Source organism: Tamandua tetradactyla, chromosome X (genome assembly GCF_023851605.1).
Source record: "Tamandua tetradactyla isolate mTamTet1 chromosome X, mTamTet1.pri, whole genome shotgun sequence".
Taxonomy (NCBI): Eukaryota; Metazoa; Chordata; class Mammalia; order Pilosa; family Myrmecophagidae; genus Tamandua; species Tamandua tetradactyla.
In genome coordinates this window covers 165,068,711-165,083,883 of record NC_135353.1, presented here as the reverse complement: position 1 = coordinate 165,083,883, position 15,173 = coordinate 165,068,711, and the positions used below count along the sequence as shown (strand labels likewise).

The 15,173-nt window shown below is 39.5% G+C and overlaps 1 protein-coding gene across 3 annotated transcripts in view; it reads right to left on the bottom strand.

Moving 5' to 3' along the window:
- The window catches only part of MID1 (midline 1), a 349,759-nt gene that overhangs the window by 35,844 nt on the left and 298,742 nt on the right, over positions 1-15,173 (bottom strand). For all 3 annotated transcript variants that reach the window (XM_077146131.1, XM_077146132.1, XM_077146133.1), the window contains exon 4: positions 10,208-10,315. In XM_077146131.1, the coding sequence (XP_077002246.1) occupies positions 10,208-10,315 (108 nt within the window). The remainder of the gene's footprint in view (positions 1-10,207; positions 10,316-15,173) is intronic.

The following is a 15,173-nucleotide window of genomic DNA, read 5'->3' as shown; positions in this document are numbered from 1 at the left end:
CTAGACATTGTGTACAAGTGGAGTCATACACTGTTTTGTCCTCTCGTGTCTGGCTTACCTTACCATGCAGATTTTAAGGTTCCTCCATGCAGTGGCATGTATCAGAACTTCACTTCTTTTTATTGCTGAATAATATTTCATTGTATGAAATGTAAGCCACATTTCATTTATCCATTCATTTGTTGATAGACACTTGGGTTGTTTCCCTCTTTTGGCTACTTGAGTAATGCTGCTGTAAATATTAGTGTGCAAGTATCTGAGTGAGTTCCTGTTTTCAGTTTTTGGGGTATGGCTGCAAGCTTCTGATGCGTACATTTTATTGGATGTACACTGTCTCCCAATAAAAATTCCAGAAGGAGGTATGGCGAAATATCAAAACATGGAAAGCCCAGCTCTGGTCCTCTTGTCTGAGAAATTCTCTACCTCCTTGGAGAAGTGTAGCTCATTTGTTTCATGAGGAAATGCCGAATTGTGAATTGCTTCCCTCTTGATGGAAAAATAAGATGTCTGCCCAGTGGCAACTTACAGAGGGTCAACAGACCCTGACTGTAAAGGGACTCACTGTTCCCCACCCTTACATCAGACTGTAGGGAACTCTGGAACTTTCTCCAGCTCAGTTTTTCAGCTGTGCCACAAATAAAACAAAACATCTCTATGGGGGTGAATTTGTGGCTTAAGTAAAAGCCATTTCTAAAAAGCTATTTGCAGTCCATGTAAGAAAATTGTGATGTCAAAGCATTAGGTATGACTAATTCCCACACTATCTAAAATCCATGTGTTAATTAACAGAAAGGGAGCATTTTTTTTCCCATTGATTAATATTTTTCCTGTTGAGCAGATGAGAGACAGCCAAAAAAAGCACAGCTGGGCCATTTCCCTCGCTGGGAACTGGGAACGTCATTTCCAGGCACTTTGTGCTTAGTTGATAACTAAGAACTATTTTGATAAGCATTTCCCAGTCGTGATAAAAACGCATGTTTGGTTCGCAAACTTCATTCCATATCCTGATTGTGTCTCACTCAAAAATGACCCTCAGACTTAATTGCCCCAAACCTCTGGGGCCGGCCCCGATAAGGCCGAGGTAACCAATTCGACTGTTCCCTTTGGTGTCTGAAATGTCCTGTGAGATCAGGACTGCTGGCCGGAAGCCAAGTTAAAATGAGAGCGTGAATTGGGATTGCCGTGTGCCGAGTGCCCCATCCATGCACCCTTGGACAGGTCTTGGCTGGCTCTCAGATAATTCTGGAACAGAAAATAACCCTGGGTGAAAGGGTAGGGAGGAGGCCGGTTAATCTGTCTTGCAGACAAGGCTGGCTCAGGCTCCCTGCCGAGTTCCCGCTAACTCTAAGAAATTCCTTCTTTCTCCAGGTCGTCATTACCATCCCTGTCTAGCTCTAATCGAGGAAAAGGAAGGAAGGAAATGTCAGAACTTGAAGCCTCTGAGTGATGTGCAGCTCCAGCTATGGACTCCAGGAAGCAAAGGAAATTAAGGGTGAATTGAGAACAGCAGCCTCAATTCTTAAGTGCAAAGGTGAGACAAATTCCTGAAAGTAAAGACTCAGAGAACGAAGTGTCAAAACTTTGGTGCACACCGGATGGGGTGGTGAGCCTGGTAAAAGATTGAACTTGGCACCAGTAGAGCGAAGTTTTCTGGCAGATTAACTGTGTTCATTAGCTGAATAAAGTAACATCTATTTTACACCAAAGAGAATTTAGCTTCTGGCATCCAGAGGCAAAGCTAAGGAAGGCATCCAGTCCAATTTAGGAGATTAGGGCATGTCCCTAAGAAATTGTCAGGGAAAGGAAAATTCAGAAGGAAAAATAGTTTATAATCCCTAGAAGAAGTCAAGTGATTGGAATATTTAATCAAACAACATTAGGATGCTTTCAAATGTACGGCAGAATTGAAGATGCTTAATAAAATGCTTTAACAAAAGAAAATGAGGTCAAAATATTCTTCTAGAATAATTTCTTGTCAATCACTTATCTTCTGGCTATGCCTGTTAGTGACCACATATATTACAAACGTAATGATGCCTGAACACCATTTTCTCCTTCTATCATGATTTCAGATCTTAAAGTGACTAAGAAGAAGACAGAGTGGGAAAAGCTGTCTGTAAATGTGTCTAATTGGAGCAAGCCCAAACGAAAGCCTCCTCCAAAAAATGCAAGAATGTTCCCCAGAGAGCAAATGGGCATCATTTTAATTGTAGGTCAATGTACGATTCTATCCAACATCCCACCAGACTGGAGCCTTTCAAACCCGGCATGCAGAAGAATCAACCGGGGATTGTTTTTAATGATCATTCTGCTCTACAGAATGTGATACAGTAATTCACAATATCATCCCATAGCTGCATATTCATCAGCATGATCCTTTCTTAGAACACTTGCATCAATTCAGAAAAAGAAATAAAAAGACAACAGAAAAAAATTCATCCATACCATACTCCTTACCCGTCCCTTTCATTGATCACCAGCATTTCAATCTACTAAATTTATTTTAACATTTGTTCCCCCTATTATTTATTTTTATTCCATATGTTCTACTCATCTGTTGGCAAGGTAGATAAAAGGAGCATCAGACACAAGGTTTTCACAATCACACAGTCACATTGTGAAATCTGTATCATTATATAATCATCTTCAAGAAACATGGCTCCTGGGACACAGCTCTACATTTCCAGGCAGTTCCCTCCAGCCTCTCCACTACATCTTGAACAACAAGGTGATATCTATTCAATGCATAAGAATAACCTCCCAACTCTGTTTGGAATCTCTTAGCCATTGACACTTTATTTTGTCTCATTTCACTCTCCCCCCTTTTGGTCGAGAAGGTTTTCTCAATCCCTTGATGCTGAGTCTCAGCTCATTCTAGGATTTCTGTCCCACATTGCCAGGAAGGTCCACACTCCTGGGAGGCATGTCCCACGTAGACAGGGGGAGGACAATGAGTTTGCTTGTTGTGTTGGCTGGAGAGAAAGGCCACATCTGAGTAACAAAAGAGGTTCTCTTGGGGGTGACTCTCAGGCCTGATTTTAAGTAGGCTTAGCCTATCCTTTGTGGGGTTAAGTTTCACATGAACAAACCCCAAGATTGGGGACTCAGCCTATTGCTTTCAACTAGGGAGTTTTAAAAAACCAAACTGTAGAGGGTAGGACTCACTCTCCAATATTCTAGTTAAGGAGTTGTGATTGGCAGAGCAGCAGCAATTTGCAGTTTAACAAGCGTTGCATGTTTCTGGATCTGCAGGGGATAAATCATTAGGAAGGTCAGGGCTACCATTAAAAATTCTTCAACAGAAGAGAAGAGGAGAAATGAAAATAGCCAAGCGTGTTCCTCATAGAAAGGGCACGTTGCATTTTGTAGAACTTTTTTTTTTTTTTTCATGGACAGGTTCCGGGAATGGAACCTGGGTCTCTAGCATGGCAGGCAAGAACTCTGCCTGATGAGCCACCGTGACCCGCCCAGAACATTTTTGATTTGCACGTGTATGTGTGTGTGCACACTGGATTGTGATGTCAGATGTATTTCTTACAGTGGGGTCCAGTAAAAAAACCAACCAAACAAAAAGAAACTACCGCTCTAAGCTAGGGGCCCCCCAGACTTTGATCTGGGGGCCAAACCCAGAACATCACCTGCGGTGGTAAACAGAGTCTCACTGGCCCGTAGGCATGCTCATTGGTTGCTGGCCCATCCAAAGGCACGCTCCTGCGACAGCACTCGGCAGTTGCTGAGTTGTTGCAAGAGACCATCTGGTCCCCAAGGCCTAGATTAGCTCCTGTCTGGCTCTTGACAGAGAAGCTGGCTGACCCCCCATGTAAGGGACCCTGATTCGAAGGCCCTGCTTTGAACCCCACTCTGAGAAACACTGCCCTACAGGGTACGAATTTTCAACATGAGCCACTGAACATTCAGCAAAGAACTGATTTCTCGTTGAGACCAAACTTTTTAATTTATTTATGATTTTAAAATCTGACACGAAGAATATGACTAGATTTTTTAAAAAAAGAATTACTAGATAGGGACGCATAAGCTTCTAAAGGTATATGTATTACAGCTGCAAGGAAAGCTTTTTCCAGTTGATTGTTCATTTTGCCTTGGGGAAGTGAGTTTGCCACATTGTCACTTTTGGAATTTATTCTCATCATGGACATATTTTGTCAGTTGGAATATCTTTTCAAGGGAACACAGGTCTGCTTATACAATTTTATTTGTTGTTTCTTATAACTTACACTTTTAAAAGCAGCCCTTTATTTGACCTCAGATGCGTTTTTAAAAGCTTTCTTAGATCTATGTGGGATGCATACTCAGAAACTGCCAAGTTCAAACAGTTAATGCTCAATTAACACAAATATCCAAATCGACGATGAGGCCTGCACTCAGTGTTTCATTAAGGCTATGGAAAAGGCCGAATATTTAGTCCAAGTTAATTCTCTTAACATTTGGAGATTAAGCAGTGAAGAGAAGGGACCTTTTTTCAACTTAGCTCTGGCCTTCAGCAGTCTTCCACAGACGTGGGTCCGGACGTTCAATGTACAGCTCGCATCACCTGGTGTTTGCCGAAAGCTTTTGGGTGTCAACATGAAACTTTTCTTCTGCTACAGAGAAAAGAAGAATATCTTTTTTTCCTGGGTGTCTCGTGGCCCGAGCCTCTCTAGTCTGTCTGACTCTAAAGGCCGTCAAACTATTTATTTCAAGGGAAATGTAAGAATCTGAGAGCAGGAATCACAAGTGCCAGTAGACATGAGTGGACAACATCACATGAATGGCAACCTCCTCGCTTTGAGGTATAAAGTCACGAGGTTGAAGAAATGGGCCATGGTCAGCTGCACCCTCCCTTTGTGGAGCTGTGGCCACTTGTGCCTTTAACTCCTTGAAATACCTGTCACCACATGCCCTGTCCATGGCCTTAGCACACAAGGAATTCAAGGCTTTGGAATCAACTGGTCCCTGGTAAGATATCAAAGTGTTAATTCAAGAGAAAGCCCAATTGGACTCCTGTCCTTTCCAAGTGACGTTTGCCTTCTAATGTTGCCCCCTGCGATAATATCCCTCAGAAAATACATCCTTAAAAGCAGAAAAATCTTCAAACACGCAGAAAATGTCAACAGTGATATGATGAGCCTTCATGGACACACCACCGGCTTTGCCAAATCTCAACATCTGCAGCATTATTAGCTTCAGATTTTTCCAAAGGAAGTCAAATAGTTTCACAGCACAGTGATTTGTCTTGTCACCTCAGTTCTCAGACAGATCTAAGGAATTGTTAATTTCCGGCTTTTCAGCTTTTTTCTTGTAGTGAGGTTGGGAATGATGACTTCCAAACTCTTTACATGTCAGACAGGAAACTGGAAGTTGAGAGCTTAATTTCTTACTTTTAATATTTTTTTCTATTGCTTTTTAAAATAAGTGAAGTGCCTTCTAATATCTCTTTGCTGCTTTCTACTAATTATGATGTACAGATCTGTCCTTGTGTTAAATGTTAAAAAACATTTTAAAAATTATTATTGTGAAAACTTAGTTATCTGAAAGTAAATTTTAAAGTGTCCAAACATTGTGAAAACTATTATTTTATTGTTGATCATTTCTAATTAGATGTATCTGTGGTCACAGAATCTGGGCTGTGTGTCAGCTTTTGAAATTTGTTAATACTTCCTCTCCAAGCCAAGTATGTGAAAAAAAATTTAAGTCCCATTTTATAGTTTTACAGTTATGATTTTCTATTTTTTTGTTGTTGTTGTTCAAACTTAATGGGCATTTGTCATGCTTTAATGCCACTCAGAACTTTTTGTATCTTCCTATGGAGAACAAAATTCACTTTCTAAACGTCTCTTGCAGCTGAATTTTCTTTCTTTCTTTTTCTTTTTAATTTCAGTGTTGACATTTTCACCTCCCAAACTGTTAATTTGTGATTTTTATACCCATTTTTTTCGTTATTTCATTTCCTTCTTTTGTGGTTTCCCTTTTATCTCCTTTTTTGCAGCTTTTCAATAGAAGTTACTGCTTCATTTACTTTGAACATCTTAAGACTATTTATTTTGAAGGCTTTTTTCAGATTGTTCCATAAAATTACTGTCATCTGGGATGAGATAATGTTGTCTTTGCTGATTTGATTGGCTGTATTTTTAGAAATTAAAGATTTCTTTCAATGGGTTGGAATTTTGGCTTGAGTTTCAGTTCACATGGGAGGTCATTTATATTCTTTTCTCTCTCCCCCTCTCTGCTCTGCCTACCGGTCTAAAGCATCTACAGTCGCCGTCGCCTGGCCCCTGTGCCAGGACAGGAGTCAGGGATGTGGTCTGATCTCGGCATTTTTGAGGCTCCCGCTCTGAGGGCATCGTGGCCATAGTGCATACGCAGGCCTGGAGCCACCGACTTGCTCTGGCATCCTTGACCTGAAATCTGCTAAAAGCCATCACCCCACGGAGAGGCTGGCAATACTCCTTCCAGCCTCTTTCAGTGTACTGAGGAGTCTTAGACAGCCCAAGGCACTAAACAGTGAGCCTGAGCTCAATTTTGGGTCCCACCTGGAGCATTTCTAGCACCTTTGATCTGAAGCATCACAGCCTCTTTATCTGTAGGAGCTGAAGTCATAGCTGCCACACCTGCCTGCATACCAATCCTGGCTTTGAGGTGGCGACCTACTTCTGGCCCCAACCTCTTGTTTGGGGGTCTGGGTGTATCCCTACTCTGTGCATCACCATGACAGGAACCTGGGGACACATCTTCACTATTTTGATCCAGCTCATGAGAGAATGCCTTGTGCTGGGAAGTTCAGGCTAAAGAAGGGAAGGGAGGGCACACGGACCTGGAAGGCCTGCTGGAGTATTCTCGTAGTCTGAGTCAGAGCCCTCAGAGACACTGTCATCCTAGTCCCTGGAACCTGTGAATGTGTCACCTTACACAGCAAAAGGGACTCTGCAGATGTGATGAACTTAAGAAGGGAGATGATCCTGGACTATGTGGGCAGGACCAATGTAATTTACAAATGTCTTTAGAAGAGGGAAGCAAGAGAGTGAAAGGAGATGGGACAATGGAAACAAGGGGCTGAAATGATGCAAGGAAGGGGCCATAAGCCCAGAAACATAGGTGGTCCCTATAAGGAGAAGGCACAAAACAATGTTCTCCCCTAGAGCCTCCAAAAGGAACTCAGTTCTGCAGGCACCTTGATCTCAGCCTCCTAAGGCTGTTTTCAGACTTAACTGTCAGATAAAAAATTCGTGCTGCTGTAAGCCACTGCTTGAGGTCAGTTTAGAGCAGCAAGATGAAACTAATGGGGGTCTTGAAAGCTGTACATCTATGTACAGGTAGCAAATTACCTTTCCTATTCATAGTGATAATTAATTGCATCTGCATTTCAGGCAGCCAGGGGTCTGAGAACCTTGGAGATGCCAAGCCTTAGGAGATGTGCACATGCACTACACAATGATGGAAGAGGAAATATATTCTGTAAGGATTCCTGCCTGATGCACAGTGCTCTTCTCAGTCATTACATTTCTATGAGGGGAAAAGGTGCTTCTAAACACGTTTAACTTAATCCTTGGCTGGGTTAATGACAGAATCATAACATCTTCGAAACGAGTTTAACTTTTCAATCACATTGCAATTTACATGTATAAATCTTTCCACTTGATGTAGGCAAAGTAATCTAAAACATGGTACATTAAAGGTTCCTTTGAAATTTTGTAAAAATTAGAGCAAAATACAAACATCAACTATTATAACCCCCATAGATAGTCAATTCTTGCAAATTTGATTTAATTCACAAACTTCATTAAACTGTAGTTCTATAGCTTTATAGCTGGCCCTTGAATGCATGTTTTGCTTTTCAAAAAATTTAGAGAACCATCTTTTCAGGGTGGCAGAGAAATGGGCAAGATAAAAAGGATCATAAGTATTTAAGTAAAAATTTGACAAATTGAAACATAGAATTGAGTGATGAATTCTAAAATTACCAATAATTTCTGAATGAATTTTGAATAAATCAGAAAATGGCCATAAGTACTATAATATAAATTTGTGAATTTCTTTATGAATATACTTTACTGTAAAAGCATAGGAAATACTAAAAGAAGTACTATTAATATATTCACAAAGGAGTACATGATACAGTGGAAGTATAGGAGTTCTGCTACCATGAAATTTTACCTGTCTTAGTTCCCTCCAGAGCATGGGAAAACACTCCATGATTCCTATATATAAAACCTGACTTCTTTTTGTGCAAATAGTATAGGATCTCATATAGAAAATGCTTATAAGAAAATTAGTGCCTAGATTGTAGGTTCTTTCAGCAGTCACATTTATTCCTGAGTTTTGTTATTTCTAAAGCCTGAGAGGCTGTGCTCTATGTGTATGACCAGGTATTTCCCTGGAACTTTGAGTATCTGTATGACACCTGAATTCAGAGTTAGAGTTCTGCAGCTCTGAAAGTCAGCACTACTCCATACAGCAACTGTTAAAGAAGCTGAAAAAGAGATCAGACTTCAATTCAAGATATGACTAAAGCTGATCTGGTTAAAACCAAGTTAAGTCAGAATACAGAGTAAAGGATGATATTGTCTGTGTTTTAAAACTCCCACTTCTGTGTGAGACCAAAGGAAGAGATGTTTATTTTGTCTAAAATTTAAATTTTCTATAGCACACTAGTTAATGTAACCTATCTTCTCAGTTTATCTAAACATCCTAATTACATGGAGCCTAGAGTAGGGAATGAGATCTTGTTATTCTGTATAGCTTAATGTAGTACGCTGACACATTCTAGAGTATTTGGGGCAGAAGATAAAAAAGTATTTGCAAACCCTCTTGGGGGACTAGAGAAAAAATATGGAACTATTAAACTTCCCCACCTGGGAAATTCCTGTTATTCTATCAAGCATTAGGGACTCCAAATTTAAGAAGCCAAGCCCTTAATCTTGAGGCTAGCCCTTATGAAACATATTTCTGCAATGGCCAAGCTAAGCCTTTCTGTAATTATGCCTGAGTCACCCCCAGAGAACCTCAGATGTGGTCTCTCTCTCTCTCTCTCAGCCAGACTCTGTAAATAAACTCTCTTCCCTGCCCACTATGTGGGCCATAACTCCCAGGGATGAGCCTGGCCCTGGCATCTTGCGATTGACAACGCCTTCTTGACCAAAAGAGGGAAAAGAATTCAGTAGCTAAGAGATTTCAATTAGAATTGAGGGGTCATTGCGGAGGTAACTTACACAAGCTTCAGCCAGATATTATAAATCGCCATGGTATGCCAAGCTCCAACCACCAATATTCATGAAAACCCTTAAGAAGACCCTGGGCTCTCTAAGATTCTATAAGAATTTTACAGATGTTCATTTTTTCCAAAACTTAAAGTCTCCGGATGAATCCTATGACAGATAGCCCCCAAACCCAGAGAAAACAGTCTCTCCAAGAAATCAACCAGCAGCATTCCTCTATCCCATAATGTTGACATCCTTTTTTGGCATGAAGAAGTTAAAATGGTCATTGCCCAAATATCCCTAAAGATTGAGAGAAGGATCAAATGAGAGGTAGGAATTGTAACAGAGAAGTTAGGACTTAACAGATGATTATTACTACTGAATCATTATACAGATATTTCTTTTTAGTTTCTAGTATATTAGAACAGCCAGCAGGAAGTACATGAAGTTGTTGAACTGTAACCTAGTGGCCTTGATCTTTGATGGTTGTATAACCATATATATCTTTTATTGTGTGACCACGTGATTGTAAAAACCTTGTGACTAATACCCCTTTTATCCAGTGTCTGGTTAGATGAGTAATAAAATAAAGCCATGCATGAGGAAAGAAAATCTGACTTCTTTTTCATTTATTCAATACTCAGATAGTCTGCTAGTTGCCTGGATATTAAAAGTAAATAGGAAATGGACTCCTCCTCCATGGAACCCACCTTCTTATAGAGAAGAGAGAATGGGGACAATGCCTCTTTTTGATAAGCCTGCCATGGTGCCCCCTGGAGTTGTGCAAAGGAGCAGGCCTTTCATTAGTGGTATGCACAGGGGGCTATGATCATCTAAAGACAGCAATGGAGAAAGAAATTGACAAGCAAGGGCCTTTGAACTAGGCCTAGGAAATTATAGAACGTATAGAAAAAGAGAGTGTCTAATATTCCTCAAACCCCCACTCAAGTGCATGGGAGTGTGACATTTTCTCCAGGTAGAGAAGATGAAGTCTTCTGTCTTAGAGGTCTTACCTTCCCTTCTTTGATCTTGGTTCCAATAATCTGTCGTCTCTGCTGAATGATCTCAATGAGAAGATCACACTCCTCCATCAGTTTGGCTTCTTGACGTGATGCATTAACCTACAGGATAGATACAATGGGTAAGCATTAATTTGGCCTTTGTTTTCAGTTACATGCTGTTTTTAACTTAGACTAGTATATTTCTAATAATCTCTGAAAAGATGTTTTAAATTTAAATTCTTCTTCCAATTTTAAAGGTGAACAGGGGTGGCAAATATTGAACTGACATGCCCACTCCCTGTGTTGCATCCCAGCAAGACACGATTATCCAGTGACAGCAGACTTTTCTGAGAAGACAGACTCAACCTCAGAATTTTTCTTAACACAACATGTGCATAGCCATTACCGATGATTTGTAAATCGACACTTGAAATATATTTGCCATATTTTTTTTTGTATTTTGAAAAAAATATTTTTTTTGTATTTGTGTATTTTGAAAACAATGTTTCAAATTTGGATTATTAAAAAGTAAGTTAAAAAAAACAACTAATCTGAGTTTTTTGTGGTGGATGGATCACTGTCAATGTCATTTGGACAAATTTTCCAAAAGTGGGGTGGAAAGGTTACATCACATTTCTTTACCATTTCTTTGAAATACAGACATCAGTTTTGAATTTAATCACTATAAAATATACCAAACAGGAAATAGGGTGGTTGAAATATATGATCAATCTTATGACACAGAATTTTAAATTTAACTCCTGGCATATGTACTACCGAAAGACCAAGGTTTCGCAATGAAAGCATGCCATTCTCCTGGAAAGCTGGATCATTATACAGTGGCTTATATTTGAAGTTTTTGAGCCTCACTGTATACAAGAAAGGATTACAACTAGCTCATTCTTGGCAACTAGGCTTGGGAAATACTGTGCATATGCTGTTTCTTCCACCTCAGGACAATTCTGAAATGCTTGTTCACAGAGACCCAGTTGCACAGCTGTGGGAGATACAAATAGCACATTTGAGTTGCCTTATTTTACCAAAGCCACAGGAAAAGCTGCAGTGTAGCAAGGAATGACAATGGCGCTGATTACTCTAGCATATTTCAGGGAGGAGATATGGGCCAGTCATTAAGCTTTTGATTCAAGATACTGTATTTCAACTGGCATAATTTCATTCTTCATGAATGAGAAAAACTAGAAGCCAGGTCATGAGTTCAGGATAAAAATCTGCTGATGGCTGCTCAGAGAAACCATTTTCTGATTTCAGAGGTCCAGTATTGCTTGGATTTTATTCCTGAGGGTTCTAAGACATGACCAAGAGAGTGCTCAAGACATCTTCTCATTGAGACTATGACGGTCATTGGCTGTGCATGGCAAAACCAGGTCATCTCACCCTACAGTGGTTGAGCACATGGCGGCATCTACAGAATCTTCCTTCAGTGAACCAGGAAAAACATTTGCATGCATGGACTGACAAGTACAGAATGTGGAACTCAGAATAATATTTCAAGGAAGTTTATCACCTGACTCAATTTCTCTCATCATTACATTTAGGTCATCATTTCTAGTTCCCTTGAGGATTCCCAAATAAATTCAGCAACGTATTGCAATACTTACTTGAAACTCTACTACTCAATAAATTCCATCTCTTTCTTTTGACCTCAAACTGAATTTAATAACTGACAGCTACTGAACTGTGAAAAGGATGGGATCATATTGATAACATGGGTATTTTATGATTGGGGAAGTGACATTTCTGGTAAGTAATACCTACACTTGAGAAGTATCTACTAGAATGAGCCCTAAATGCTGAATTAAACTCGAGCCTTTAATCCAGGTCAATCTGATTGCCCTGACAAGGCAGGGATCTTTGTTTTATTCAGTGAGGTGGTGTTACCACCAAGCACTGTGGCTGATGCAGAATAGGTATTCAAACCTATCTGTTGAATGAATGGATAGTGAAAATGACCTTTCAAAAAGAAGGAGGGTAAAATGTCAGAAGCAAGTAGTTACCATGAAATACTGTGAGCAGGTATTGGATTTATTTGTTCTCTAGGACTGTGTAAACACAAAGTGGTGAGATCCATTTGGTGGTTTTTTTTTTTTTCGGGGGGAAGGGGGGAGTGTTGATTATTTTCTTTACAGCTTTATTGAGATCTTTCACATATCATAAAATTCACCCATTTAAAATGAACAATTCAGTGGTTTTTAGTATATTTACAGAGTTGTGCAACTATCACCATAATCCAATTTTAGAACATTTTCAATACTCCCAAAAGGAATCCTATTCCCGTTAGCAGTTGATCCATACCCTCACTTCCCACCTCCCCACCCCCCACCCCAGCCCTAGGCAAACACTAATCTACTTTCTATCTACTGATTTGCCTATTCTAGACATTTCATATTAATGGAATGCATCAAATAATATGTGTGTGGCTTTTCTGTGTGGCTTCTTTCACTTAGCATGATGTTTTCAAGGTTCATCCATGCTGTAGCATATATCAGTACTTTATTCCTTTTTATGGCTGAATAATATTCCCTCATATGGATATACCACAATTTGCTTATTCATTCATCCACTGATGGACTTTGGGGGTGTTTCTATTTTGATTATTATAAATAATATCACTCTGAACATTCGTACAAGTTTGTGAACACACGCATTCTGTTCACTTGGGTATGCCTAGGGATGGAATTGCCAGCTCACATGTCAGCTCTATGTTTTGCTCTTTGAGGAACTGCCAAACTATTTTGCAAACAGGCTGCATCATTTTACATCCTCACCCACAGTATATGAGGCTCTCAATTTCTCCATATCTTCACCAACACTTGTTATTGCCGGTCTTTTAAAATTTAGGATGGGTGTAAAGTGGTATCTCTTTGTGGTTTTGATTTGCATTTGCCTAAAGCTAATGGTGTTAAGCACTTTTAATGTACTTATTGGCCATTTGTGTATCTTCTTTGGAGAAATGCCCATTCAGATCTTTTGCTCATTTTTAAATTGGGCCGTAAGTCTAATTATTGAATTGTGCGGCTTTTTTTTAAACGTTTTTTATCGTATAGTATAACATATATACAAAGCAAAGAAAGAAAAAAGCAGTAGTTTTCAAAGCAGTAGTTTTCTTCAACAAGTAGCTACAGGACAGATCCCAGAGTTTGTCATGAGCTACCATACAATCCTCTCAGGTTTTTCCTTCTAGCTGCTCCAGAATATAGGAGGCTAGAGAGCTTAAATACTTTTTTATCATCACAATTGACTTTCCTTTCCTTCTTTTTTTTTTGTGCACAATAACATATATACAAAAAAGCTATAAATTTCCAAGCATGGCACCACAATTAGTTGTAGAACATATTTCAGACTTTGATGTGGGTTCTAAGTTCACAATTTTAGGTTTTTACTTCCAGCTGTTCTAAAATACTGGAGACTAAAAGAGATATCCATTTAATGATTCAGCATTCATAGTCATTTGTTAAGTCCTATCCTGTGTGGCTTAATAGATTCTGGATAGAAGTCTCTTATCAGATGTATCATGTGCAAATAATTTCTCCCATTCTGTGGATTGTCTTTTCACTTTCTTGGTGGTTTCCTTTGAAGCTCAAAAGTTTTTAATTTGATGAACTCCAATTTATGTTATTTTTTTTTCTATTTTCACTTACACTTTTGGTGTCAGAGCTGAAAAAAAGATAGAGCCTAAGCTAGGGTCATGAAGATTTATGCCTGTGCTTTCTACGTTTTATCTCTTATGTCTAGGTTCATGAGCCAATTTGAGTGAAGTTTTGTGTATGGTGCGAGGTGGCAGTCCAACTTCATTCTTTTGCATGTGGATATCAAGTTGTTCCAGCACCATTTGATGAAAACACTATTCTTTCCCTACCGAATTGTCTTGGCACCTTTGTCAAAAATCAACTGATTGTAATGTATGGTCCTAACTAAAATAGTCTATGTTTACAGCTCTTCTAGTCTGACTAAATCTGATGAGAACCTGTGATGGTTTGGAGGTTTTATGGACCCCAGAAAAGATCATGTTCTTAAAGCTAATCCATTCCTGTGGGTGTAGGCTTCTTTTGGGTGGGACCTTTTGATTAGGTTATTTCAGTTGTGGTGTGCCCCAGGTGAGTCGTCATCCTTTTACTGGAGTATGTCTTGTATAAGAGGATAAATTCCAAGAAAGCCTGAGAAGACATGGAAAAAGCCACAGAACACAGACAGAAAGTCACAGAAGCTGAAAGAGAAAGTCACAGAAACAGAAGAAGCCACTGAAGCCAGAAGCTGGAAGCAATGAAACCCAGAAGAGATGGGAGAGACCAGCAGATGCCGCCATGTACTTTGCCATGTGACAGAGGCAGCCAGTCTTCAAAAAGAAGGTATGTGCTGAAGCCTTTTTTCTGGACATTTTCATGGCCTCAGCCATGTAAGCTTGTAAACTAATAAATTCCCCCTCTTAAAAGTCAGCCTATTTCTGGCAGATTGCATTTTGGCAGCTTTAGCAGACTAAAACAGACCCCACTGACAATCCTAGCGTAGGAACCACGGAACATGACATGGAGTACCCGATTCACCCATATGATGATACAGGCCAAGTCATGGAATGGCTCCATTTCAAAGTTTTCCTACTTTGAAAAATGAGGTGAATAATACCTGTTTGCTCAGTTAAGCCATGTGGGATTATTGTGGTGAATATATGAATTCATATATATGAGGGAACATCCGAAAAAATCATCAAACCATTTGAAAATCTGAGATACTCGTCTGCAATGAGAAATCATTTTGTTAATAGGCTACAAATTAGTTTGGGATCCATTTCACTCTTTGAATCCTTGGGATTTGGGTTGTTCTATGGTAGGAAAAGTGTCCTGATTACCATTATAACATGGGGTTCTATTTAATCTAAATTCTGCATATTCAATTTTTAGGATGGGTAGGTTTGCCTTATAAAGAAAATGGATCAAAATCTTTGTTGAGCCAAATATGTTTT